At 34.5% G+C, this 26,784-nt stretch overlaps 5 protein-coding genes and 1 long non-coding RNA gene across 9 annotated transcripts; 4 read left to right on the top strand and 2 right to left on the bottom strand.

The window, feature by feature from the left end:
* Positions 1-881: 881 nt before the first annotated feature.
* Positions 882-1,893, top strand: LOC145038327 (uncharacterized). Of its 2 annotated transcripts, none has more exons than XR_013679320.1 (4): positions 882-1,194; positions 1,380-1,439; positions 1,554-1,690; positions 1,779-1,893. It is a non-coding gene; the product is annotated as an uncharacterized LOC145038327 (long non-coding RNA). The 2 variants fall into 2 exon arrangements; XR_013679319.1 differs by having other exon boundaries at positions 1,554-1,701.
* Positions 1,894-6,228: 4,335 nt separating this feature from the next.
* Positions 6,229-8,446, top strand: LOC145041320 (fructose-bisphosphate aldolase 3, chloroplastic). The gene is made up of 6 exons (XM_078989335.1): positions 6,229-6,491; positions 6,969-7,238; positions 7,334-7,443; positions 7,532-7,622; positions 7,725-7,994; positions 8,060-8,446. Exons 1-6 carry the CDS (start codon positions 6,333-6,335, stop codon positions 8,336-8,338), a joined length of 1,179 nt encoding a protein of 392 aa, XP_078845461.1. The 5' UTR covers positions 6,229-6,332; the 3' UTR covers positions 8,339-8,446.
* A 3,041-nt stretch (positions 8,447-11,487) lies between these two features.
* Positions 11,488-15,389, bottom strand: LOC145041309 (Pentatricopeptide repeat (PPR) superfamily protein). Of its 3 annotated transcripts, XM_078989320.1 has the most exons (4): positions 12,857-15,389; positions 12,678-12,768; positions 12,240-12,300; positions 11,488-12,062 (listed from the first exon to the last, which is right to left on the bottom strand). In XM_078989320.1, the coding sequence occupies exon 1, from the start codon at positions 15,342-15,344 to the stop codon at positions 12,954-12,956; it is 2,391 nt and encodes a 796-aa protein (XP_078845446.1). In that variant the 5' UTR covers positions 15,345-15,389; the 3' UTR covers positions 11,488-12,062; positions 12,240-12,300; positions 12,678-12,768; positions 12,857-12,953. The 3 variants fall into 3 exon arrangements, with proteins under 3 accessions (XP_078845446.1, XP_078845447.1, XP_078845445.1); XM_078989321.1 differs by lacking the exon at positions 12,240-12,300 and having other exon boundaries at positions 11,489-12,062; XM_078989319.1 differs by lacking the exons at positions 11,488-12,062; positions 12,240-12,300 and having other exon boundaries at positions 12,478-12,768.
* A 5,802-nt stretch (positions 15,390-21,191) lies between these two features.
* On the top strand, positions 21,192-21,901 carry LOC145041318 (uncharacterized). The gene has a single exon (XM_078989333.1). It carries the CDS (start codon positions 21,281-21,283, stop codon positions 21,740-21,742), a length of 462 nt encoding a protein of 153 aa, XP_078845459.1. The 5' UTR covers positions 21,192-21,280; the 3' UTR covers positions 21,743-21,901.
* Positions 21,902-22,089: 188 nt separating this feature from the next.
* LOC145041317 (sec-independent protein translocase protein TATC, chloroplastic-like) lies at positions 22,090-23,800 on the top strand. Its single transcript, XM_078989331.1, has 4 exons — positions 22,090-22,451; positions 22,613-22,905; positions 22,990-23,280; positions 23,394-23,800. Exons 1-4 carry the CDS (start codon positions 22,208-22,210, stop codon positions 23,601-23,603), a joined length of 1,038 nt encoding a protein of 345 aa, XP_078845457.1. The 5' UTR covers positions 22,090-22,207; the 3' UTR covers positions 23,604-23,800.
* LOC145041314 (protein DETOXIFICATION 12-like) lies at positions 23,729-26,415 on the bottom strand. The gene is made up of 7 exons (XM_078989327.1): positions 26,040-26,415; positions 25,021-25,565; positions 24,842-24,928; positions 24,641-24,697; positions 24,293-24,531; positions 23,999-24,204; positions 23,729-23,926 (listed from the first exon to the last, which is right to left on the bottom strand). Exons 1-7 carry the CDS (start codon positions 26,280-26,282, stop codon positions 23,867-23,869), a joined length of 1,437 nt encoding a protein of 478 aa, XP_078845453.1. The 5' UTR covers positions 26,283-26,415; the 3' UTR covers positions 23,729-23,866.
* Between the last annotated feature and the right edge of the window lie 369 nt (positions 26,416-26,784).

Below are 26,784 nucleotides of genomic sequence, written 5' to 3'. Positions count from 1 at the left end.
CCATTTGCAGGTTGATAACATGACACTTCAAGGAGTTAAATCTGTCTTTTTATCTTTTACGAAACCATTTGACATAATCTTACCCCTATGGTGTTTAGTGCTTATCACAATATCGAAAACTGAAATACCAACAACGTCCTTCCCAATTTAAGAAATGTAAGTTGTACATTTGGTTACTTCATTATAAAAAACTTGATTGGTCATTTAGGAATGAAATAATTAAAATTGCTCAAGTTATTGTAGAAAATTTACCAACTAAAAAAATATTGACAATGCCTTTCAAGAGTTCTAACACTGATAAGTGATATCAACCATGTCATAAAATTCTTACTCTTCAAATGGTTAAGTTCATATCCTTTTGTTGTTAAAACCTTCATTGGTGGGTGTAGGGGGATTAGGATGAAATAGCTCACATAATTAATTTTATTATATATAATTAATGAAAGGATACTGCTACTTTTTCATTCAACCGGTTTCTTTTTAAATACAAGAAAAATCAACATAATTTTATTGTTTATTATAACATCTTTCTTTCATATCCTTTTTCTATTAAAACAATACTTTTTTTTTTCTTTTTTCTTTTGAAGGTATTATACTTTGAAAATCAACTCACTTCAAAATAGCTCAAAGATCAATTCTTTAGGGCCGTGATTATCACGATCCAAATAAGTTTCCTAGTACACACACACACACACACACATATATATATATATATATATATATATATATATATATATATATATATATATATAATTATGTTGATTAAGCCTTATTATTTTGCTAGATATGATTTCGTTTCAATAAATTTCTAATGCAAGATTTTTTCTAGTAGATACTATTAAGTAATTTCGCAAATTTATAGACACTCTTCACCCGATTTAGGGAAATTATTTAATCAACTGAGAGATTTCGCATAAAAATAGGACAAACTTCTTTTGCAAAATACCTATTATTTTGAGGGGTATGGTTCAAGCTCATTATTATTATTTTTTTTAATGGCAAATCTAATCCATTCCTTAATTCTACCTATGTCCACGACGGGACTTAGGATTGACATCCTCACGACATGGCAGGGCCAAGAGTGTTCGCGAAGGAAATTTTGTGTCTCATGATGTGACATCTTGTCCATCACGACATGGCCACCATCTAGGGCAAAATCCTAATTTTCCAGGCTTCGTGTAACGCTCGATTCTGGTATAAGCTTAATTCTCTAATTATTGTATTTTTCATTTAGGACTCGACGAGTTGAAGGATTACTCAACGAGTTGGGTCAACTCGGACCGTTGTCTTTGACTTTTGACTTTAGTCTTTGACCAACTTTTACTTTTAGGGGGTTTTAGGGCATTTTGGGTTGTATTTAAGGAATTGTTTCTGTTTAGGGGTTGAGTAGAGCTGATATTTGGAGTCGAGACCTAGTACGCTATTGTTCGGTATTTGAGGTAAGTCATCTCACCACACTCATGGATCGAAGGCACTAAGGACGGCCCATTAATGGTTACGAAATGATTTGTATGGAAATATGTAATTGTTTGTTATTGGATTTATATGTGTAGACCATGAGAGGAGCCTATGGCATTTGGCAAGACCATGGGAGGAGCCCATGGCTCAGGGATATAAGACCATGAGGGTAGCCTATGACATTCCAATGAAGACCATGGAGGGAGTCCATGGCAAACTTATATGTGTTTATGTGTGTGCATGGTATTATGCGATTATATGATTCGAGTGTTTTGGGAAACTCACTAAGCTTGTGCTTACAGTTTTATTGCATGTTTCAGGTACTTCTGATAAGGTCAAGGGTCCGGCTTGATGGCGCAGCATGCATTCCCCCCGTGGTTTCATATTTAGTTTTTGTACTCTGAATTTTAAAATGATACGGATATGTAATGTGATTTTTGGACATCTTGTGATTGATATTTATGAAATTAAAAGTTGAAATTTTCTATAAAAATTTGGAATGTTACACTTCGGGCCTATTTAAAGGAAGTGATGGCTAAGGTTTCTTCCACCCTTAGCCTCCATCACCTTCAAACGACACTTTAGCCCTCTTGAAGCTTTTGAGCTTATTTTTGCAAGTTTTTGGTGGGTTTGAAGGAAAAAGAAGAAGTTTATGTGCTTAGTTTCTCCAAGCAATCCCTCATTATCCTTATGTGCACCTTTTTGTTGCAAGTCCTCAAACTCTCACTAATGGGGCAAAATATAGCATAAAATCTATTGTATGCCAAACCATAAGTTAATTTTAAAACTCAGTGTTTCGGTTATGTTAATAAGAAACATCGACCAAAAAATAGCTTACATAGTGGGACTGAACATCGAGTGGTATCATTGAGGAATTACGTTATAGAAACAATGGTCATAACTGGAAACAATACCAGACTTTGAAATTTTATTTCAAGATTGTCTTTAACACTTTTAAACAACAAAATTTCATTCAAATGTAAAAAGAAACAATTTCCAGTGATTGTTTTGTTATGACCATAAATAAAAGTCAAAGTCAACATTGTCAAAGTCAACAATTTCCAATGATTGTTTCTTTTGTTATGACCATAAGTATGTTGCTTTTGTCGAGAGTAAAAAGCAGAGAATGATTGAAGTTTTTGAGTTTACATATGTATGATAATTTTACCAATAAAAATTCAAATGTTGTATACAAATAAATGTTTCAAAATCTATGTTAAAGTATTATGTTTATTTTACTTATCATATTATAATTCAGGTTTACTTACACATGTATTTTTTTAATTTATTAGTCTTTTGGTTATATAATTATATTAAACATACCGATTGTGGTTTCCACGAGTTATAACATTGTTTTTTTATAAATTCAAAGTTCTTAAATGTTTTGATATTTATATTTATGTTTTTTTTTTTCAAATTAACACATGTAATATATGAGTCACACAACTAGTTTTTACAATATTTGTCGATCTTATATTTCAAAATTGCAATAATAAGGTTAAGACAAAATTTTGACAAATGTTCCTTGGTACTTTTAATATATCCTTAGAAAACATTACACCAACAGACCCTATGGTTTTAGACTTTTCATGATTGGTCATATAATTTTATTTTGTTACAAATTTCATCTAAAATTACTATTTTCCCCTAATAAAATATTTTATTGGTTTTATTTTTATACTTTAATTAAATTAAGTAATAACTAACCCCTCCCATATTAAAACCCTTCTAGTTCGGGTTTATTCACCATGTCTTCTTCAAGGTTGTACTGCCGAACCAAAACCAGCGACCGTAATCGTTGTCATTCGCTATCACCTCTAAAGTTCTTTATTCCATATGTTTTTCTAAGGATATTTGTCAATCTTATATTTCAAAATTGCAATAATAAAGTTAAGACAAAATTTTGACAAATGTTCCTTGTGGTTTTTAAAAAGTGGTATTTTTAATATATCCTTAGAAAGCATTACACCAACAAACACTATGGTTTTAGGCTTTTCATGATTGGTCATATGATTTCATTTTGTTACAAATTTCATCTAAAATTACTATTTTCTCCTAATCAAATATTTTATTGGTTTTATTTTTATATTTTAATTTTAATTAATTAATAACTAACCCCTCCCATATTAAAACCCTTCTAGTTCGGGTTTATTCACCATGTCTTCTTCAAGGTTGTACTGTCGAACCAAAACCACCGACCGTCATCGTTGTCATTCGCTATCACATCTAACATCTTTATTCCATATGTTTTTCTCTGACATAGATTGGCGATGTAACCATGAATGGTTGAGCCCTGGTTTGTTCAATGGTAATGGCTAGGTTTTCTCGCTATTCGTTTTGTGCGTTTAAAGGGAAGAACCATTATCGCTGATTCTCATGAAGGAGGGGGTGGGGACCTATATCACCTCTCTGTCGAAATTAACCCTCGAAACCACCACATGGACCTCTATCGCCATTATCACTTCTTATAACAGCACATGTGACCTCTATTCTCCATTGTTTCATCGTCACCATCATCTCCAACCGACAATATTGCTAAAAGTTTTTTAATATGTCTGTGTCTTAAAGAACTGACGGAGACTTTGAAAGAAACCTTAGGGTAAACCTCACGAAATGGAGGTTATCGGAGATGGTGACCCTAGTTCTTTCCGTCATCACCTCTTTTTTTTTCGGTAATAAATAATGCCTCTTGCTTTGTCACCATCTCTTTATATTGTAAACCAACATCACTTCCGTTTCAATTCCCCCTTTAATTCCACTCTTTCCTTATTTGTAGATTTAATTTTTAGATTGATGCGATTTTTCCACTTTGGATATATAATTTTCTGATCTGTCTTTCATTTATTGTGTATGTGTTTGTGTATGTTTTTGTTTTTGATCATGTATATATGAGATGAAACTCTAGTGTGTGAGTTTTGTTTTTGATTGTGTGTGTTTGTGTGTTTTCTTTTATGATGACGAACCCTAGTTCAAGATCTTCTTGTCTAAAGATAAATTTGTTCGAAAGTTAATGTGTAGGTGTGTGAAAATGGATTATGAAGTCTGAGTCTATTACGGTGGTGGTGGTGGTGAGGAAAAAAGGAGAGGAAATAGGCATTGTAGGGTATGGTGGGGGTAGGTAGGTGGAATGGGTATAGTGGGGCCTTTGTAATTAAATACTAAAAATAGCTAAAAGAATAAAAGATACTATAAAGCAAGGGCGAAACTACATGGGTAAAAGTAGGGGTGAGCAAAAACCGCACCACAACTAAAATTAACCGCAAAACCCGCAATTGATAAACCGCAACCGCAATAAAAACTGATGGTGAGGTTTTCTGGTTTTCAAAAACCGCAAATTTGCGATGCGGTGCGGTTATTAGTTTTCAAAAACCACGAAAAAAACCACACCGCACCGCATATATTATATACATTTTTTTTTAAATGATTAATATATTAAATATTAAAAATTAGACAAGTTTCATTAATAAATGAAGGATAAAATTCTAGAAGACAAAAGTATTGGTTTTTTTGTATGTTTAATTTTGGAGAATGATAAAATTTTACAATTTTAAGATATTTATTGTTAATTAGCAGTGATTTCATGTTTTTAAGATAGTAGTTGTTTGAGATTTAAGTTAATTGTCTTATACCTTATTCTTTTTTTATTATTATTACAAGTAATTGTTTGAACTCTTAAAACCATTTGAACTCTAAACTGCGGTTAAATACCACACAAAATAACCGCACCAAATTTATGCGGTTAATAAACAAAAAAAAAAAAAAAAAGAAAAGAAAAAAACGCACCGCAAAAAATAACCACCTAACCGCACCGCAAAAATAACCGCACCAAACGGGTTTGAAAATAAATTAACCGTATTTGCGGTTAGTGGTGAGGTTTTGGTCAATAACCGCACCACGCTCATCCCTAGGTAAAAGTAGGCTTTGGCCCACTCCACACAAATTTGAGGTGAAATATATATTATATATAAAATTCATATTTCTATTGAATAAAAAATGCCAAGATTGTGAATTCTATCCCGTTCAAAACTTAAATATTTCTATTGGATAAAAAATGTCAAGACTGTGAATTATGTCCCGTTCAAAACTTAAATTCATAATGAATGGAATAATTTACCTACCGAGACATGTCGATAAAAGAATTAAGACAACAGTTTTTTTGAATAGATCAAATTGTATTTCAATCTCCATGGTGAATTATTCGTTCATTAGGTTAGTATATTAATATATTTTTTTTTATCATCGTAGTTAATTAGTTACTTCCAACTTAAACGAGCAATTTAATTTAAAATCATATATTGTTACATGTTGTTACCATTTGAAGTATTTTGCTACTTGTTCGTATTTTATAAATTATTTGATCTATTTTAAAACAAAATCATAGGCCACTACCATAAAGGACACAATAATCTTTTTTGCATAGATAAGGACAAAGGACACAATAGTCTTTTTGCATAGATAAGGACCAAGTACATAGAAAAATTAAAACTACAATGACCACCGTTACAACGTTTTCCAAAGACATCCAGAAAGTGACAATTTTTGGAAACTGTACGGACCATTTATGAAAGTTTGCTAAAATTAAATAATTACAAAGAGCACCTTCAAAAACTGTTGAGTATAAAACGCCGTCGTACTATCCTTTGGGTAAAATCGTCATTGGGAGATCTTGAAATGGGGACAAAAGTGTCAAATCTGAGAAAATGACACCTACTACATTCGTAGTTCCGCACACCACCCTTGTCTTCTTATATAATGCCTCGGTTGCCTGCGGACTCCCCAAGAAAAACAACTCTATAAACACCCCTTCGTCTCGCTCCCCTCTCGAAAACTCTCTTTTCCATCAATTTTTATACGATATCGTTATACGAATCTCGATGGCGTCTGCAAGTTTCGTGAAGTTAAATGCATCTTCCTCACCTTGGATCGGTCAACGATCCTTCAACCAACGTACGGGATCTTCCTCCCGGTTACCCGCCACTCGTGTATCTGTCATCCGCGCGGGATCTTATTCCGAGGAACTCGTCAAAACCGCTGTGAGTTTGAGTTTCCATTTCTGTTTCATTTAGGATTGAATTGTTCTGGTTTCTGTTTTTAAATTTACAAAGTTGATCTGATTTTGCGTTGTGAATGGACGATCTGATTAATCGAACTGCGTTTTTTTGTTGTTGTTAGGCAGTAGTTGATTTTAGGGTTTAGTTTAATTGCAACTGGATTTAAGTCTTAATAGTTTGATCACTGTAGTGGTAGGCGGAGGGGTCATGTCCTTTTCGAATCACGAGCAGCCAAATAACATTAAATTTATATTGGAGGGTCGTATTGTCTTCAATTTTATTTTTCAAACAATTGCTTAGTTGACTTTTTATGCACTTTACGCAATTCAAACTTAATTGTTCATGGATTTGGCTTTTTTGGAAGCCGAGTAGCTCCTCTTCCTTTTTCTTCCTGAATCATGTTTACAGATTTGTGAGATCATTTACATATACTGATTATATCTTTTCTTGTTGGAGTAGAAAACAATTGCATCACCTGGCCGCGGTATCCTTGCCATTGATGAGTCAAATGCAACTTGTGGAAAGCGATTGGCATCAATTGGATTGGACAACACCGAAGCCAACAGACAAGCCTATAGACAACTTCTGTTGACCACTCCTGGTTTAGGTCAATACATCTCTGGCTCCATCCTTTTCGAGGAAACCCTTTATCAATCAACTACAGATGGAAAGAAGATGGTTGACTGCTTGCGTGAACAGAACATCGTACCTGGCATTAAAGTTGATAAGGCATGATACATTCTCTTCTCCTTTTGGAATCCAATTCTATCAACTTCTTTTCAACTTTTTATCATCATTCTTACTTATTTAGTTATCTTTCACAGGGTTTAGTTCCCCTTCCAGGATCTAACAATGAATCTTGGTGCCAAGGGTTAGATGGGTTAGCTTCTAGAACAGCTGAGTATTACAGTCAAGGAGCTCGCTTTGCCAAATGGTGAGATATATCATAAATAGTCTTGAATTTTTTGTATCTTTTTTGAGGTCTAGCTCAATGATCTAACATTTAATGTTATATTTTGTAGGCGTACTGTTGTCAGCATTCCTTGTGGCCCTTCTGCTTTGGCTGTGAAAGAAGCTGCATGGGGTCTTGCACGTTATGCTGCCATTTCCCAGGTTTGTTGCTGAAGATTGTGTTATTATATAAGTATCTAACACATCAAGAGTAAGTCAATGGTGAAAGAAAGAGTTGACCTTTTGTGTGATGACTTGATGTAGGACAATGGATTGGTGCCAATAGTGGAGCCAGAGATCCTTCTAGATGGAGACCACTCAATAGACTCAACACTTGAAGTAGCTGAAAGGGTTTGGGGAGAGGTTTTCTACTACTTAGCAGAAAACAATGTTCTTTTTGAAGGAATCTTGCTAAAGCCCAGCATGGTCACTCCAGGAGCTGACCACAAGGAAAAAGCTTCACCGGAGACTATTGCCAAATATACCCTCACCATGCTTAAGAGAAGGGTCCCACCTGCAGTTCCTGGAATCATGGTATGAGAATCTTGTTTATTTGTAGTGTTTTTCAAGAAAATGAAATGATGATTTTGGTTGTGTAGTTTTTGTCAGGGGGACAATCTGAAATGGAAGCTACCTTAAACCTGCATGCAATGAACCAAAGCCCTAACCCATGGCACGTGTCCTTTTCATATGCACGGGCCCTACAAAACTCGGTGCTCAAGGCATGGCAAGGGCTGCCCGAAAATGTGGAAGCCGGGCAGAAGGCACTTTTGACACGTGCAAAAGCAAACTCATTGGCTCAGCTTGGAAAGTACTCTGCTGAAGGTGAAAGTGAAGATGCTAAGAAAGGAATGTTTGTCAAGGGCTACACCTACTAAGTAAAGCACACTATTTAGGTTGGTGAGTTTTTGTTTTATTTTTTGATGTGTGGTTGTGTAATTTTAGAGGTGTTTTTGAATAATAATAATAATATCCGGATGCTAAAACTGACCCTTGAATATGTGGGGTAGTGAAAGGTGAGGGTGGGTCTTAGAGATGATAAGGCTAGTTTTGATGATGCAAATGAGTATCTTGACTTTTTTTCTTCTTGTGTAATTTAGAATGGAACAAAACAATGTGTTTGAATTTGGGTTGCCTCTGAAATGAAAATGACCAAGGGAGGGAAATCGAGTAAATGTTTGTACTTGAAAAACTTAACTAGAATGATGTTTGTTAGCTTTGATTACTATTTTATAAAAGAGTTATTCACTAAAAATTGACCACTTTTTGAGCCAACGTAACCATGCCTGCCTAACTTAGGCCTAAGTGTGCTTGCGAATTTCATTTACTACCTTGCGAATTTCTTTTAATATTCCCGAGCATTAATATTTCATAAGTCTTGTTTTTTTGTTCCTTTAAAACCTACAAAAGATAAGTAGGTTATAAAATCACTTACAAATGAACAAAATGAATAACTGACGACACAAAATGAACCACTAGAAAGAAATGTGGGCAAGAACTAGATCAAAATATGACAAAAAAAAAAAAAAATCACCTTAAATCAACCCACGGATGCTCGATTGCAACACTGTTGTCATATCAAGTCGTGCATCCATGTCGCCCTCAAGGGATGAACAGCTGGATCATCTAGCAAGTATCTAGTGGAAAGCTTCTAGAAGCAAAAAAGACATTAAAGTCGAATTCACTGTCACATCATGGTCAAACAAGATGTTCATAGTCCAGTTTGAACTGTAGTAGAACTATACGAACCCAAAACAAATAAGTCAATTTCAACATATTGTCAGTCGGTTCCGAATTAAGAAGGAACACTCTCTTTAGATTTACTATAGTTCATCAATGTCAACCCGGACTTTATTTGTCTTCAAATGATTGGAGTCGAATATCCATTGGAAACAAAAACAATCATATATGGATCCCCATGGATCAAACCTATAAGTATAATCACAGAAAGACCATAACTCATGTTTACAAATACATATTCTTAATACCTCTAAGAAAATGTCAGATTCAACAAAGAGAATTTATAAGGTAGGAAAGAGAGCACACATCCAAACTTAAACCTACTTCTTTATACAAATGAGAACTGATATCACGGGTTCTCCATGCATGCCCAAAAGAAGAAACCTTTGAACAAATACAATGCTCCTCATGGATAAGCAAAAACCTAACACCTGCATAAAAGCTAAAATATATGATCGTGCTCTTCATAAACCAACGAAACATGTGGTGTCTATACAGATGATCTCATAACAAGCAACAAGTATGACAATAATGACCCCTAAACTCACACCAACTCCAAAATACTCAACACGCCTAAATGTATTGTGATGGAAATACCAGCAATGAGCAAAACGAGGAACTCCACACAAAACAAACTACATCAAGGTCAATCAAAAACAAACTGAAGCAAGTGCAACTGATCACTATCAGTCATCATCACCAACACATTCTAAGGGAGCTTTTTCATCGGTTTAATCGGTTTTTTGTTTATTCAGTTTGATTCTGTCAGTTTTTAACAATTCTAAATTAACTATATCCAAATCAAATACGGTTTTGGGTTATACGATTTCCATTTATTTAGGACAGTTAATCAGAAAATTTCTCATGTTTTTGGTCATATGATTTTCATTCACAAACTAGGGAAATAAGATAGCTTTTTTGTTACCCCCACGTATTTTTGTATTATATAAATTATTCACTTGGTCAAATATTAGACCAATTCGCGGGTGTAAAGTTGTAACGTCATGTTTGGACTGGTTATTTAACCCATAATATACATATACATATACATATCAAAGTAAAATTTCAACAATATCAATATAATAATTCATTCGGGTTATTCAATTAACCCATATTGGGAGAAAATTAACCACACATAAACCGAATAAGTTAGAGAAAATTACAAAAATAATCAAATTAGCTAATTACTTTTTAGAAAATAGCCAAAAAAAATAAAATTAAGTTGCATATTTAGCAATCGAAATCGTTAATGGAAATGGTCTATCTGCGATTTGCCGATCCCATCTGTGAATGTACAAGTAGCTAAAGCATAGACGTGTTTTAGCCAGTTGTACATTCTCAAATGATTTTTTTTCCCGTGTATATATAAGGAAGAATCATAATAAAATCGCAGATGGACAGTGCGATTTCCTTTCCCTTTGATCTGCGGGGTTTTTTTTTTTTTTTTTTTTTTTTTTTTTTTTTTAATAATATTTGACTATGAAATCAATAGGTTTGGCTACGAAATCAACATATTTGACTACGAAATCAATGAGTTTGACTACGAAATAACCTTATTGAAAAATGAAGAGAAATCGTAAGGGAATGATCTAGAGAGAGTTTCTCTAAAATGAAGAGTGAAATGAAAGAAAAAAAAACGTTTTTATACTAAAAAATGAGAAATCGCAGATGAAAAAGGGAAATCACAGATGGACTAGTCTAGTCCATCTGCAAAGGTACTACCTAAAGCACAACTACGCTTTGGGTGCTTGTACCTTCACAGATGGAATGACAAAATCGCAGATGGACCATTCCCATCTGCTAGATGAGCAAAAGGACCGAACCGGCTGGAACCGGCCGGAACCGAACCGGAACCGGGAACCGGCTTCGGCCAAAATCAAGAACCGAACCAACCCGGCGGTTCTACCGGTTCTTGTCGTGTCTTCAAATGTTGGAACCGATCCTTGAAAAATAGCATCATACGATTCCGGTTTCATCCGGTTCTACCGGTTCCGGTTCCTACCAGTTCCCGGTTCCAAAAATCCACAGAAATAACGTCCCAATCCCAGCCCGACCGGTTCCATCGGGTTCTAGTTCCGGTGCCGGTTCCGGTACCGTTTCCGGCCGGTTCCTCGGTCCATATGCTCATCCCTACCATCTGCGATTTCAATGGTTATTTTTGCAACTTCGATTTTTTTTGGTTAAATTTGCAAAATAATTAGTGTTTTTGGCAAAATTTGTAATTTTCTCATTAAGTTATCCTTATCTTGTTAATCAAGCTAAATTACCCCAAAACTGAATAAACACAACCAAATAACCCATACCTTATTCGATTGGATGAATTATTCAAATGCAATTTTTATGACACTCCTAGCCAAACTCAAAGAAGAACCCAAAGATAAACAACATGCATCGAATGAACTTTAACCCATGAACTACTTTACAGATGAAGTAAAAACGAGTCATAAGAACCAACATGTTAGTTTGTGGTTGCTTCAAATAAAGCTCCTTGAATTTATACTGTATAACCTCGGTAGTAGTCTCCAAAAAAAGTAAGTCAATCACATCCTTTCATTTCCCATGGATAATTGTATTCGATTCAATGCTCATTCATCTTCTTAAGCTTCTGTGAAGATGTATGCTATTACAATCCCCACTCTTTATATTGGAAAGTGGAATGTGGATGATTTTGTAGCCAATATACTAGTGTCAAACGAGTAATATATTTTATCGAACACTTGGCGTGCGTCACAAATTTGCAAACCCTATAAACAAGAAAAACCCCAAAATGCACTCCAACAAAAAGAAAAGATTCACCGAATAATATTTGTGACACATCACACATACATTCAAATGGTGCTTTAAGACATACTTTGCATGGTCCTGCATCAAGAACATACATGATACGATGTTAGCATTCATGGTAACATTCTGTAAAAAGGAACAATGTTCATGCTTTCATGTCAAAACATAATATGAAGTCTTAACTTTGAAAGCTTAAAACTAAATTTACCAAAGCATATGAGAGATGAATCCATGTGAATCAGAGAATCGTCCTACCTGTTTTTATGGCACTTTTTGGAAGACTGATACTTGATCTCTGGAGCTGTTTCTCATCAGGCTTACAACCAAAAGTTATATATAAACACAATTTTAACCTCATTGGTCAAATAATCATATACTTGACTTCCTCTATTTCAAACAAACACCATTCACGTAAAAATGCAAAAAGAACACCACATATTTTATTTCTAAAATTTGACTACAATTGTTCATTCTTGCAAAGAACACCACTATATGCATACTGCAAAACTTCTCGGGAATTTTGCATTCAACTGAATATGAATTAAGTTATACAAGAAGAGTGTTTGCATTGGAACAAACAAGGTATGGCTTTATGGTTTGACATGATGATCATCATCAAGATTCATTTAGCAAAAAAAAAAAAAATGAAAGAATACAATACTAACTTTCCAGACATTTTTCTCATCTACATACCTGTTATAACATCATAAAAGATTGTTTCTCATTGTGAGCTCTAGTGTATCAAACCTATGTCTTGAATGTATAAACATTCGAGTCAATTTAACTGCAAAAATAAACATAAAATTACACAACGAAAAACACAATAGAATAGAATGTTGTAGAAATCAAAGATGGAAAAAGTAAAAACTAACCTGAAGTCATTTCAAGTGATTTGTTAACGTGTCCATCTTAGTCATTTCACAACCGATAGCCACAAAAAAGGAATTGACTTTTTGACCATATCAATCACTATAAATAGGAAACAGATTTTGCTTCACAAATCTCCTCATTACCAAGAACCACATTTTCAAGATAACGAACTGCATCAGCTTTTGAATCCAAACCTATTTTCTTCAACAATGCACTATGTGTACACGAATCAGGCTCAATTCCTCTATCCACCATCTCTGTATATAACCTCAAAGCCTCACTCCAATTCCCCAAATCACAATTCCCATTAATCAAAATGGTATAAGAATATTTATTAGCAACTAAACCCCTCGCTTCCATTTCAGAAAAATATCTATATGCTTGATCCATACGTCTACATTTGCAATAACCATTGATCAATGCATTATATGTAATCACATTTGGCATGATACCCTTCTCTTGCATCTCCATGAAATACATTAATGCCCATTCTACCCTTGCAGTAACCGCATGTGCGTGTATCAACACGGTGTACGTCACAACCGTAGGATCCACCCCTTTGCTTTGCATTTCATTAAACAAGTCTTTGGCTTTCTGAATCTTCCCAGATTCCAAATGTGAGCAAATAATACTTGTATATGTGAAATGATCAGGAACAAAGCCTTTACTAACCATTTGTTTTATCAACTCATTAGCTCCTTCGACATTTGCATCCTTACAAAGACCATGTACAAACACATTATATGTGATTAAATTTGGCCCAATACGTTTTTCAAGGATTTCTAGTAAACCAATTGCTCTTTTGGTATCACCAAGTTTCAGTTCTCCTGCTATTCGAGTGATGTACGCGTATTGATCAGGCTGCAAACCATGTCTAATCATTTCTTGATAAGTTTTTGTTGCCATTTCCAAATCACCCATCTTGTGACAAGTGTTTGCCAATATCGTGTAAGTGTAAACATCGGGAGGAAAACCAAGATTTACCATTTCGCCCTTGAGCTCCATTGCCTTTTGCATGTTCCCACTTCCACATAGCCCTTGCATAAGGGTGTTGTAGGTAATCATTGTGGGAAAAAGATCCCTACGCCTCAACTCGGATACCAACAAGAAAGCTTCTTTTATACGCCCCAAAAGACAATACCCATAAATCAAAATATTGTATGAAACTATATCGGGCATTAAACTGTTTTTTAGCATAATAGAATGTTGTTGGCGAGCATAAACGATTCTTCCTTGTTTGCATAATCCATACATGAGAATGTTGTATGTATGTACAGTTGGTGAAGCTCCTACAATCACCATTTCTTCAACAAGATTGACTGCTTCTTCAATTAAGCCTTTCTCACAATACCCACGAATTAAGGGATTGTAACTGTATGATGATACCTTCAAGCCCAAAACTAACATCTCAGAAAGCATCTCTTTTGCTTGATCAAAATCGCCTATTTTCACCATCCCACTAATCAATGCATTATAAGTAACATCATTGGGTTCACAGCCTTTTGTTTGCATCTTTTCCAAAAGGTTTAATGCTTGTCCCACTTCTCCCTCTTTGCAATACGAATCCAACAAAGTATTGTATGTTATGATGTTTGGCTCAATGTGATACACATTCATCATACTATAAACTTGTTTTCTTTTGTGAACTAATTTCTTATCTCTAAGCATCTTAAGAATCCTGTTGCAGTTCTTCACGTCTGGCAAGAACTTGCTTTCCACCATTTTATTAAAAACCCATAAACATTGCTCGACCATGACTTTCTTAGCTAAGAAAAAGAGCATAAAGTCGAGCAGCTTAGCTGCAATATTTGCATTCAGATTGCCATCGATTAAAGAATTCACAACCCCATTCAAATTCCCACAAACCATTTTTTCCATCACTGGATACGCCCGATTCATCAGATTGCTCTCCGCGAGAATCTCAAGAATAGCAATAAACGAATTATCTGAAGGCGTAAAGCCTGGTTGTTTTTCCACCCAATGGAAGAACCTAAGAGCAATCCTGGGGTGTTCTTTGATTGAACTAAGAACCCTAGTAAACAATTCGGGTTCAAATATCACTGCTTGGAATCTATCCTGAAGCGGGTTAGGACCCGGTTTAGTATTGTAACAAAATGCCCAATAATTTCTTTCAATCGCTGAAAATATGAGGTTTTTGAAATGAAACTCGGTGCAATCGATACTATTATTTGTACAGTTCTGGGTATTGGTTTTGACAAATGGGTAGTTCTGAGATTGATGAAAAGATTTCGATAAGAAAGTTAAACGAACCTTTATGAAATTGAAGCTGTGTTTTCCAGTGGTGACGATGGATTTTGAAGATCTAACATGGAGGGTCATTGAGCGTTGGTTATAGTGATTGAAGATGAGAAGAGATTCATGTGATATGATGGACAATTTGTTGCTAATTCGAAGCAGGTTTAGGGTTTTGAAAAATCTTGCACAGGGTAAGTAGAACAGAAGAGGAGGAATCGATCGACGTAGATTCATCCATCGCCACCAGCTCTAGTGGACGGCGGCTGGTTAGAGTGCTTCACCCCCTAGCCCAATTACTTCTTTAAATTGATGTCTTTATAATTTGGCCACTATAATTTTAGGTTCTTTCAAAACTGGCATCCAAGTTATTTTTTATAATTGACCACTAAACTTTAAAATAGTTTATATTTAGCTTCGAGCTGTAGACGTTTTTCTATTTGACTCACGATTCACGAGACATTTTTAGCAATCTATAATTAAAGGAGGATACAACACGGAAAAATATATTCTCACTTGTCATTGTACCTTCAGATTCAGGTTGAAAGACCTAAAATTTTATAGTTCTTTCCGTTTTAATTTTGGTGTTGTTAACACATTTATTTTTGTGTCAGGTTAGCATGGTTTAGACATTGTAAACGTGTCGTGTTGTGTTGACTTGAAACACTAAACATTGCAAATGTGTCGTTGTCGTGATGGTGTAGAGATGAGAATTTTGCCCAAAAACCCGAACCGAACTGAAAACAGAACCGAATTAGACCTGAATAAGCAATTCGATTCGGTTTTCGAGTATCTATATAAAGCTTATTCGGTTCGAATTACCCGAATAAGGGCTTATTCGGTCCAAAAGGACCGAACCGAATATGAAAAGTCATATTTTTTTCCTAACATGATTGCTTATTCAATCTTCTTTTCTATCGATCGTTACCCAACAAAACCCACGTAATACACCAAAAAAATCAATGCAATCGAATTCAATCATCTGTATTACACCAAATCGACGAGTCGACGACATTACTCTTTGATCGATTGAGGTTTTTCTCATCCTTGCGATAGTACTCTTTGATCGACAGTTGCAGCTACTGCCCTTGTGACTTACGATAACCTGGACTCATTGATCGATCATCACCGGTTCAAAGTTCAAACTTCAAATTCCATTCACGATAAGAAAAAAAAAAAAGTCGACCCTTGCATCTGGAAAAAATAATCGTCTCATCATCGTTGTTTTCTAGTTTCTACTATGATCAAACTCCATTCAAGTCATACAAAATACAATATTTATAATCACATTGTAAATGTTATTCGGTTTATTCGGGTTATTTGGCTCCTTAATCATCTTCTACATGTTGTTTGGGTTATTCGGGTCGGAACCGAACCAAACTCGTATTGCTTATTTGGTTCGGTTTTCGGTTCATACAATTACCCTTATTTGGTTTTCGGTTTATTTGGGTTCGGTTCGGTTCGGTTCCGACCCAAATAACATCCCTATGCTGGTGTGTAGGAGTTGAGGAGGCAAGAAAAAGGTGAAAACTCTTTCTTCGTACTTGGAGAGAGTAAGAGTTAGGAGGCGGAATGACAAAATTTATGTTGGATTAAGATGTCTAAAATCCAAATCAAATTGATATGATATTGATGAATAAAAGTCAAGTCTTTTTTGGGTTCTCCTCATAACCAATAAATTGTATTGATTGATTTTAAAAAGAGATAAATGATTTATTAATATATTATATGACTTATATATTAATTAAAAATAGTTATAATTACTTTAGAATTAATCAGAATTAATTTAGAATTAATTATAGATTAATTAGAATTAATTAAAAGTTGAAAAGTTGAGCGGATGACATGTTCTAGAATCCTCCTGCTATTGACGGTTTTGGAGGCTCTCTTGGAGCCTTCTAGAAGCCTTCATGAGAATAAACTAGGAACTAAACAATCACCTTATTTGAAATAATAATATTTTATGTTCAAATCACAGTTTTTAGATGTTTCCTTATCAGCTATAAATAAAGTCTTATCGTTGAAATTTTTGGCCAAACTTTCTAAAGAGATCAAATCCGAAAATTTCATACCTCTCCCCTTTCTCCTAAATATTATAGGGTTCTTGTATTGTGGGTGTGAACCATTAGAGGCTTGCATACAATTGTAACTAGTTTTCAAGAGATTGTTGAATTGTTCAAAGGGTTTGTTTACAACAACAAATAAGAGGTATATAACTGACGTTGTGAATTTTAATTTCAACTAGGATTAGAGTTTTGTTGTTCAATTGTATGTTGCTTCAATAGAGTTATGACATAGATCCAAAACTAGGTTGCATGTACCCTTAAAAGTTTAAGATATTTTTCCACATTATTACATTTAAAACCCATCAATTTATAACATGTTTAAATGATAAAGTTGAAAGAGTGCGAGTTAAACAAGTGTTGGGTGATGTCATAAGGAAGGAGTGATTCAGTGAAACTATAAAGTATGAAAGAAAACATAATAATTGAAAAGAAGTTTTCTAAATGGTTTAAGTCTTTTCCACATCATAAAAAGATTCAATCCAAAAAAAAACTTTTATATTTGATTTTGTTTTTGGTATGTCCAATGTATGTATTTTAAAAAAAAAATCCATTTAAATAAACATGAAATTTTCGAGTTGAAATTTTCAACTTTAACATAATTTGTTTGATTTGTGTATCCTTTCTTTCAAGTCAATTAGTTTAATTAAACAATTTGAAATCTCTTACCAAATTTTTTTATTTCGTATTGAAATTATGTCAGTTTTGCCACCTCTAATAGCACACGTAGATTCGTATATATTTTGTAGTCTTTTTACATAAGCATTTGTTAGAATATTTTTTTGATAAAATTTGTATTATTTGGAATTGCTTTTGTATATACTTATCTTTAGTGGTAGTACTTTTAGTATTTTCTCATAATTAACTAAATTAATTGTTGTATTTTGTATCATTGCGAAGTTATGTTCCTGTTCTACTCGATCAAAACATCGACAATGTTACAGCCTTTTGAAATCTCGATCTTCATTCTTGATCAATTTGGATTCTATTCATTAATCCTAACATGGTATTACGAGAATATGTATTGTTCTTGGTCTCTCATCATCCCAATCATATCCTTAGTAGTGCTCTTTGAGTTTTGGTCAGAAAAACCATTAAATCGCACGACCATGTCATGATTCTACAATAGATAATATTTATTAAATGTTTCAAACCTCACCCAAAAAATTCTACCAAATCATTTAATATTTTTTTTGGTTGTATTCTTTAACTACTACTCGTATTTTTTTTGTGCAAGTTAGATAGAATAAGACCTTCAGGTATGGAGGGGATTTCTACGCATGAAATCCGAGTTGGCGCACTTGAGGATGTGTGAACACCGTCCCCAAGCCTAGTAGTCGTGTTGTGGATTGGAGCTATTCATGGATGATCACAAAGGCTGTGATTGGCTGAAGGATCGAAGCCATCTGTTTCTCCTCTACCTTCCTTGTTTTACTCTGCATTTTTCCCATATTCATCTCTACAATCGACTCTATTCTCTTGTCTTTTGTCTCTCTGTTGTGAGAAGTGATGGAAAAAACGAAGACTGGGATGGACCTGTCGGTGATGGTGATGATGAACGGAGGTGATTTCCGATCAGGTAACGTTACATCGTTTTGTAATATGGATTTGGAACTGACTGGTGTTCTTGAATCAATTTATTCAAGAGACAAGTCTGTTCTTATCCTTGTTACATATGATGTCTTTGCTATTGCTTAGGTTGGAAATATGTGAGGGGTTGTAATCATGAGATAGTAGATGCTTGATGAAATACATATAAATTGTTTGATGAAATGCATCAATGAGATGTTTTATCAGATAAAGTTTCTAACATATAAATCCTTTGATGAAATGCATCAATGCGATGTTTTGATGTGTTGATAATGTGCATGAACTCATAGAAAGCTGTAGAGATTTTCCAAAGGATCAAACTAAAATCCTTGGAAACATTGAACCTCATGATGTATGAGATCGTTGGTTATTTAAAGGTTCTCTATGAATATAGATTAACCATGAACTTTTAAAATTATGTTTTTTTTTATCTAGTTTAATGTAAAAAATAAAAAATAAAAATGTAAATGATGTGGAGTGGTAACCATATTCAATGGTTAGTAATGTGGTAGTAAGGATCTAGTGAATATGATGGGGTGCTGATGTGGTGTCACTTTTCTAGTAAAGATGTAGTGACCATACCTTATGTAATAACATAATGCTCTTGTTTCTAAGCTTTATAGTAGGCAACATATGGTCTACACTCATGACTTGTGCCATTCGTCCATTCAGAATTATACTTGAGCTCTACGAATTCTAGCCTAACCCCTATGGTTTCCATCCATATTGGACCGACAAGTGTAACATTTTTTGGTACAACATGATCGATATTATGTTGTATAATTGTTATTAAAGTTAAAACACGAGTATCATCCATAATATATATGCTGTAGTGATAAAGAAATCTAATCTTATCGAAGCACTTCAAAGAAATCAAGAAGTAGTGCAACAATTTCTATCAAGTTCTAATGATGTACACATCATCCATCTTTGATGCAGCAACACACCCAACCTTTTAGATTTATTGCAGAAAAACAAGAGCAAATCTACCAACTTACGGTGGGTTTTGTGAGTATTATATAATTTTCATCATCCTTAGAACAATACATGAGTGTCTCATTCTATTTGATATAGTCATGTAACACCATGCAAAAACTTATTCATCATTAAAAACAATGATATTATATTATTTGTAGTTATGAAGTTTTGGTGGGTGTTTAAAGCCTAGAAATGGTGAATCGACTCTTGATCCATCTAAATATGGACTTGAGCTTGTAATTAGTGATATTATCTTATTTGGAAACGATCAATTTGGTCAAATCTGAAGTTTTAGAGCTTGGGTGAAGTTTTTGAGATATAATATATATCTAAATTTGAATTTAACTAAAACTGAATTGTAAATAGCATTCTAGAACACCTTCACATGCGGAAAGAGCTTTGAAAATCCTTTTCCAAGGTTTCATGTGTAATGATTCATATGTTACTTAAATAATGATGTTGTTACTATGACGGTACGGGGCAAAAATGAAAATATGGTTATTTAAAGATAAATACAATAAAGATTCAAAAAAATATCATTTATTTTTTTATTATAGACGTGTTTAATTAACAATAATAATCAATCCAAATTGTTTATCTTTTGAGCTAATTTAAGTTTGAACCAACTTTAAGCCCTAACAATCATTTAGATAATAATATATATATATATATATATATATATATATATATATATATATATATATATATATATATATATATATCCCAAAAAAATTGAGCCTCTGGAGACGTGGGCTCTGGGCGGTCGTCTGAGTTGTCCACCGTTTGACCGGCCTCTTCCGTACATAAGTTATACTTTTGATCTTCTCTTGTAATATATACTTTGAGTAACCATTTTTCAAGGGTTTACTTTGTGAATTCCCTTAGAACGAGGAACAATGATAATATGAATTTAGAAGACTTTGGGGTTGGGTCTTTATTCCATATCATACATTGCATTTTTTACGGTATTTATTCTTCATGGTGTTTATAAGTTTATGATATCGATAACATTCTTTGCAATCCTTCACCACAAATTGAGTTTAAAGAGCTTTAATGAGTTCTACATATATCTAACCATTTAAGACAATATATTTAAAAAAATATAGCATGCATATTGCTACATAGTATTTTGAAAACCTGAACCGTTTGATTTGATTACCAATTACAACATGATGTTTTCAATCAATCATATTTAAAATTATACACTATATTATATAATTACGAGATGTACTTTCTATTGATAATACAACATTTTCACTTCTTACAATTTTTTATAGTCTTATAGATATTACACAAAACAGTAAAAAAAATACGACATTAAATGTTAGCAAAGTGGGTATCTATTATTACATTTAAATGGTATATTATCCAAAACTTACACCCTTTTTTGAGCGAAGAAAGAGACACGTAACATGTAAAACATGAGGTCTCCTTTCCATGCATTTGTACCTCACATTCTCACGTATCCTCCTCTTCATATTTATCATTCCCCTTCCCCCTCGCTGCAACAGAATCCAAAAAGAGACCGTAAAGTTTTCAGAAATGGCGCCGGAAACTAAAAAGCAATCTGTGTTCCCAACGGACACGGAGGAAGTGAAGATCATTTTCAACCGTTTCGACACCAATGGCGACGGTAGAATCTCAGAGGAGGAGCTAATCGGCGTCCTGAAGTCATTCGGATCCGATACATCTCCGGACGAGGTGAAGCGAATAATGGCTGAAATTGATACCGACTCCGACGGCTCCATTAGCCTCGATGAGTTCGTGGGATTCTGCAAAGGACTCGCCGGAGAATCTGAAATCGACGACCTCAGGGAAACGTTCAAGCTCTACGATCAAGACAGCAACGGAAAGATCTCCGCGTCGGAATTGCATCAGATCTTGTGTAAATTGGGGGAGAACTACACCGTTGAAAGTTGTGCGAATATGATTAAGTCGGTTGATGCTGATGGGGATGGTTTCGTCGATTTTGAAGAATTCAAGAAGATGATGTCGAAGAATTAATATCACATCGCATTGTAGAATAGTAGGTGGGTTTACACTGATTCTATATTTCATGCAAAAACTTGATTTTTTTGTTTTGGGTCCATGGATTTAATCATTCCCTTTGGCGAAATATCGATTGAAAATTATTGTAATGTGTTTTTTGATTTCAAATGCACAAAAATATTCTTTTAGTTAAATTTGTTTGTTGTATCAAGTTTTTGAAATTATATGATATTTAATTTCTATATGCTGCATATTTAAAAGGGTTTGATTACTTGATGGTAGTTGTATGTAATTCCGCAAAACATGAGGGGGTGTATGTGTATGTGAACGCACATTTTCCTTAAAAATAACATTGCGCGCAAGATCGAAGATTTGGATGTAGTAGGTAGGATTGCTAACATGCACTACGCCTTCCGAACCAAATTCCCCTAAAACCCCAGAAAATCAAAGTTCAAATTTAACCGGAAAGTATCAAGAACAATGGGAAGTACAAATGCTCTCGTCAATCTTCAGTTCAACTCAAACAATTGCTTCAATTGTGAGATTTCTAGAACAAATCATTCAAATTCCTTGCAGATCAATCAAAAAAAGACGTATCTGAATGTCTCAAATAAGAGGCAAAATAAGTTTGATAGAGTCGTTTGTTTTGCTGTTGAGGATATGAGGGATATGCAAAGAAAGCTTGGTATCGGGTTTGGAGGATCAATTGTTGAATCTAAACCTAGTAAGTGAAAAACCTAATTTCATTTCTTGTTTTTAAATCGATTATGACTAGGGTTTATGTTACATATTAAAGAATTGATTAATGTATTTATGTAATTCGTTCGTAATTTGATCGATCTTTGGGGGTTAATGAAATAAGTTGCATTCTTTTCTTTGTTATAGAGGTGGTTGAGGAGATAATAGAAGATAAAAAATCAGAAAACGAAGGCGCAATTTATAAATTTCTTTATCCGGATAAGGAACTTCTTCCAGAAGATAAAGAAATGAGCATCTTCGATCATCTGGAAGAGCTTCGAGAACGGCTTTTTGTGTCCGTTTTGGCTGTCGGAGCCGCCATCTTAGGATGCTTCGTGTACTCAAAAGAACTCATAAAGCTTCTAGAAGCTCCGGTCAGTACTCAAGGCGTTAGATTCTTACAATTAGCCCCCGGAGAGTTTTTCTTCACAACTATAAAGGTCAGAAATCAGAATCCAATTTATAACACATTTTATATAAAAGAGCTCGAGTTTTCATGAAATTCATAACATTTGTTGTTATAGGTTTCTGGGTACTGTGGCATTCTTTTAGGAAGCCCTGTGATTCTCTATGAAATCATAGCTTTTGTTCTTCCGGGGTTAACAAAATCAGAAAGAAAATTCCTAGCCCCAATTGTTCTTGGATCATCAATTCTATTCTACGCCGGAATCGCGTTTTCCTATTCCGTTCTCACTCCGGCTGCTTTGAACTTTTTCGTTACATACGCAGAAGGGGTTGTGGAATCATTATGGTCGATTGATCAATATTTTGAATTTGTTCTCGTGCTTATGTTCAGCACCGGATTGTCATTCCAGGTAAACTTATTCGAATCGGAATCAGAATCTCTGGTGAATGGAATGGAATTGGATAATGTAGATGGTTTTTCATTTTTGTTTGTTGTTGATAAGTTGATTAAATGATCATACAGGTTCCAGTGATACAACTGTTACTAGGTCAAGTTGGTTTGGTGTCTGGGGATCAAATGTTGTCAATATGGAGATATGTGGTTGTTGGTGCGGTTATTGCTGCGGCTATTGTGACTCCATCAACCGACCCGTTGACTCAGTTGCTTCTTGCGGGACCGCTTTTGGGTCTTTATTTTGGTGGTGCATACACCGTCAAGTTCATCGGCCGGTAGACTGTAGAGGCATGACTGTCTACATCTGTCATCTGTTATCTGTCATCTGCTACCTGACGTCCTTATGGGCATTGGGTATAGTTGTTGGAATGGGATTCAGTAATTTGAAATTTGAATTCTGAATCTTTGTATGTTGTAATATTGAAATTATGATATCTTTATGAATAAAACATATGCATTTCTACTTGGAAACAAAATATACAAACATCATTTAATCAACTTTATAGTTACATAAACGAAACACAAACAAGTACACTTTAACTTCACATTATTCTCTCCACAGACGATTCCTCATTAAATAACCTCTCTCTCACCTTTGTAGCCTGTACAATAAAACCCGATTAGTTACTTTACATTTTTCTCAAGTTACGTTTAAAATCATGATTAGAGCAAACCTGTTTTTCGTAATTTGTGGAAATGGTTACAGTGGTGAGTAAAATAAGTTGTATTGCAGCACCCACAAGGATTCCAATCCATAGACCAACTCCTCGTAATGATGTGTAGAATCCCAAGAAAGCAGCAACCGGAATCCCAGCAAGATAAAAAGCAGCAAGATTGATATAAGCCCCAAGATGTTGCCACCCAACACCCCTCGCAACACCTAATTCAATAATATATCTAATCAACAAATACAAATATTCATGTTTCTTTATGAACATAACAAAACACTTTGTAAGTTGTAAAATAACCTGAAAGGGTTCCTTGTAGACTATCCATGATAATGTTTAAGCAAAGAAGAGGAGCCATTTTTGTAACATAGTCAACAACTTCCTTTTCGTTTGTGAAAATATACCCGAAAACACGCCTACTAACAAAAACACTTGTGCTAATGACACTTGTTTCGATGATGGCAAGGATAAGGACAACATAGACTGCCATACGGGCGCCACGTGGGTTTCCAGCCCCTAGCTCATTCGATACCCTTGTGCTGGAAATACAAAAAAATATGTTTACTATAGAAAAATGGTTGCCCAATTTCAACTTTTGGCCTTTTTATATATTTATTTATGATTTATGATATATGATATGATACCAACCTTATTCCAGCCCCGAATCCGAATGCTATGGCGTAAAGTGTCGCAATAGTATTGAGACTGTTCTTACATCAAAATCACAACTTATTTTTTAATGAAAAAATAGGTTAATGACAAAATCGACCATCCCAAGTTATTTATTGGGATTTACCCATTTGGTCATGAAAGTTCTAAAAAGGTTTTGTTCAATGGTCAAATACATACCATACAGAAAGAACAGAAGTTTCAAGCTCCGGATTTGGGAGAAGACCGGATAACAATATTAGAATTTCATATGACCACCATTCAAGACTGCAAATATTTTAATGTTTAAAAATGTTAAATATAATTTGCAAATATAATGAAATATATAATTTTTGTAGAAAGAGAGAAAGAGTAGCAACCAAATCATGACAGCGGAAGGGATAGCATAGCTAAAGAACTGTTTCATCCCATGGACAACCTCGATCGATATAGGGGCGCGTGTTTTTTCACACGAGGGAGAATATTTCATGTAAAAGAAAAGAAAGATTGCATTTAGCCACGTTGTAATACCCATGGAAATTGCTCCCCCAATGTTTGCTAATGTGGTCTTGTATACAAGGGCATAACAAAGAGGAATGTGTAAAAGTAGAGCAACAGTTGAGCTAATGAGCATAGGCCATAGCATGCTTTGCATTTGGAAATAACGAACGAGTGGTTGTAGTACTGCATACGCAAAGATTGCAGGGATGAGCCAAGTTATGAATTTTCCAGCTTCATGTGAGATTGAAGGGTTTTGACCAATAAGAAGGAGTATAGCTCCTGTATTTTTCCAGATGATAGAGAGAGGAATGCAAACGATTATAAGAGAGAAAATGGCGGTGTAAGTTTGAGTTCCGAATTTTTTGTATTGTTGAGCTCCGTAAGCTTGTCCACATAACGTTTCCAGTGCACTTGACATCCCCATCTGTTGAAACAAATCCAAAATCAAATTGTTAAATTAATGATCATAAATTCATACAACAACGAAGCTGTTGTATATCATTTCATTATTATAGGAGAACAGAAATGTAGGGATTCGATTTACATCTTAATAATTCGAATAAGTTATAAGACAGAGAGGTAAACTTTTGAGTTTTTGAGATTTATCTACTTTCAGAACGCTTCAATTGCAAAATTGGATATGGATTCTGCTAGAAATTCAACAACAAGTTTAGTCTATCGTAGTAGAATTTGTTGCAGATCTGGATAAAATCAGCTAGTTTCCCCCAGAAGTTCATCCTAATAAATTTGAAGTTTCGAAAGTAAACCATGACATTCCAAGTATGAATATTAACAAATTCGTGGAGAATTTTAGTATGTGACAGCATCAGCAATTCGTATTCAACGTCATCTAACGTTAGAATTATGAGAGAGAGAGAGAGAGAGAGAGAGAGCTGACGATTAAGCTGAAACCAGTGACGCTAGAAATGGAGATGGCAATGGCGGCGCTAGAAAGAGCAAGCTCACCGAGGTGACCGACCATCATGACCGAGATAACCTGCAACAAATACTGTGAAAGAGTCACTGCCACCATTGGCGCTGCTATGTATCCGAATTTCTTAGCCTCCTCCCCAAATACGCTCCATGTTAATCTACGATTAGGATTATCATCTCTTTCAATCAACGGTAATCCTCCTTCCATCCAGCCTGCCTCTCACTGCTGCCTCAGACTAACGCACCGCCGCACCGGCCTCAATCAGGAACTGGATAATTTTCTCGTCTTGTTGCTCTCAGACTCAGATAGTATTATGGGGAGCGATCATCATTTATGGCGTCACTCGGCAACTTTAATGCATTCAAAAAATTCAGAAGAAAATGAAAATATCATCGTAAAACAAAAGTTATTCTAGGGACCACTTTTTTTGTATTTTATTATTTTGTTAAAATAAACGCCGCTAATTTCATCCGTAAAGTTGGCAAATATACCCAAATACGTAAAAAGGCGTAATGATTTTGAATTTTAAGCGAGTAACCAAAAAAAAAACGCAATTAAAAAAAGAAAATTTAAATATCCGAATATTTCTCGTTACTACTTACATATATACTTATTTAAAAGAAAATAAAAAAATAAAAAATATACATTAAATATATAAATGTTATTATTTAATTGGATAAAATGATTTGTAAAAAGAAAAATTAGTAGG

The sequence above is a fragment of the Lactuca saligna genome, chromosome 4 (genome assembly GCF_052625555.1).
Source record: "Lactuca saligna cultivar CGN05327 chromosome 4, ASM5262555v1, whole genome shotgun sequence".
Taxonomy (NCBI): Eukaryota; Viridiplantae; Streptophyta; class Magnoliopsida; order Asterales; family Asteraceae; genus Lactuca; species Lactuca saligna.
This window is presented reverse-complemented; position numbering and strand designations above follow the sequence as displayed.

What these genes read in the sequence shown, in the direction of transcription:
- LOC145041320 (XM_078989335.1), top strand. Translation starts at nt 6,333, where the DNA reads ATGGCGTCTGCAAGTTTCGTGAAGTTAAATGCATCTTCCTCACCTTGG. An exon ending in CTGGCATTAAAGTTGATAAG is followed by an intron (nt 7,239 to 7,333) that starts GCATGATACATT and finishes TATCTTTCACAG; the next exon opens with GGTTTAGTTCCCCTTCCAGG. An exon ending in CTGCAGTTCCTGGAATCATG is followed by an intron (nt 7,995 to 8,059) that starts GTATGAGAATCT and finishes TTGGTTGTGTAG; the next exon opens with TTTTTGTCAGGGGGACAATC.
- LOC145041309 (XM_078989320.1), bottom strand. Translation starts at nt 15,344, where the DNA reads ATGAATCTACGTCGATCGATTCCTCCTCTTCTGTTCTACTTACCCTGT.
- LOC145041318 (XM_078989333.1), top strand. Translation starts at nt 21,281, where the DNA reads ATGGCGCCGGAAACTAAAAAGCAATCTGTGTTCCCAACGGACACGGAG.
- LOC145041317 (XM_078989331.1), top strand. Translation starts at nt 22,208, where the DNA reads ATGGGAAGTACAAATGCTCTCGTCAATCTTCAGTTCAACTCAAACAAT. An exon ending in AATTGTTGAATCTAAACCTA is followed by an intron (nt 22,452 to 22,612) that starts GTAAGTGAAAAA and finishes TCTTTGTTATAG; the next exon opens with AGGTGGTTGAGGAGATAATA. An exon ending in TTTTCTTCACAACTATAAAG is followed by an intron (nt 22,906 to 22,989) that starts GTCAGAAATCAG and finishes TTGTTGTTATAG; the next exon opens with GTTTCTGGGTACTGTGGCAT.
- LOC145041314 (XM_078989327.1), bottom strand. Translation starts at nt 26,282, where the DNA reads ATGGAAGGAGGATTACCGTTGATTGAAAGAGATGATAATCCTAATCGT. An exon ending in CCTTCCGCTGTCATGATTTG is followed by an intron (nt 24,929 to 25,020) that starts GTTGCTACTCTT and finishes AAATATTTGCAG; the next exon opens with TCTTGAATGGTGGTCATATG. An exon ending in TCTACAAGGAACCCTTTCAG is followed by an intron (nt 24,205 to 24,292) that starts GTTATTTTACAA and finishes TTATTGAATTAG; the next exon opens with GTGTTGCGAGGGGTGTTGGG.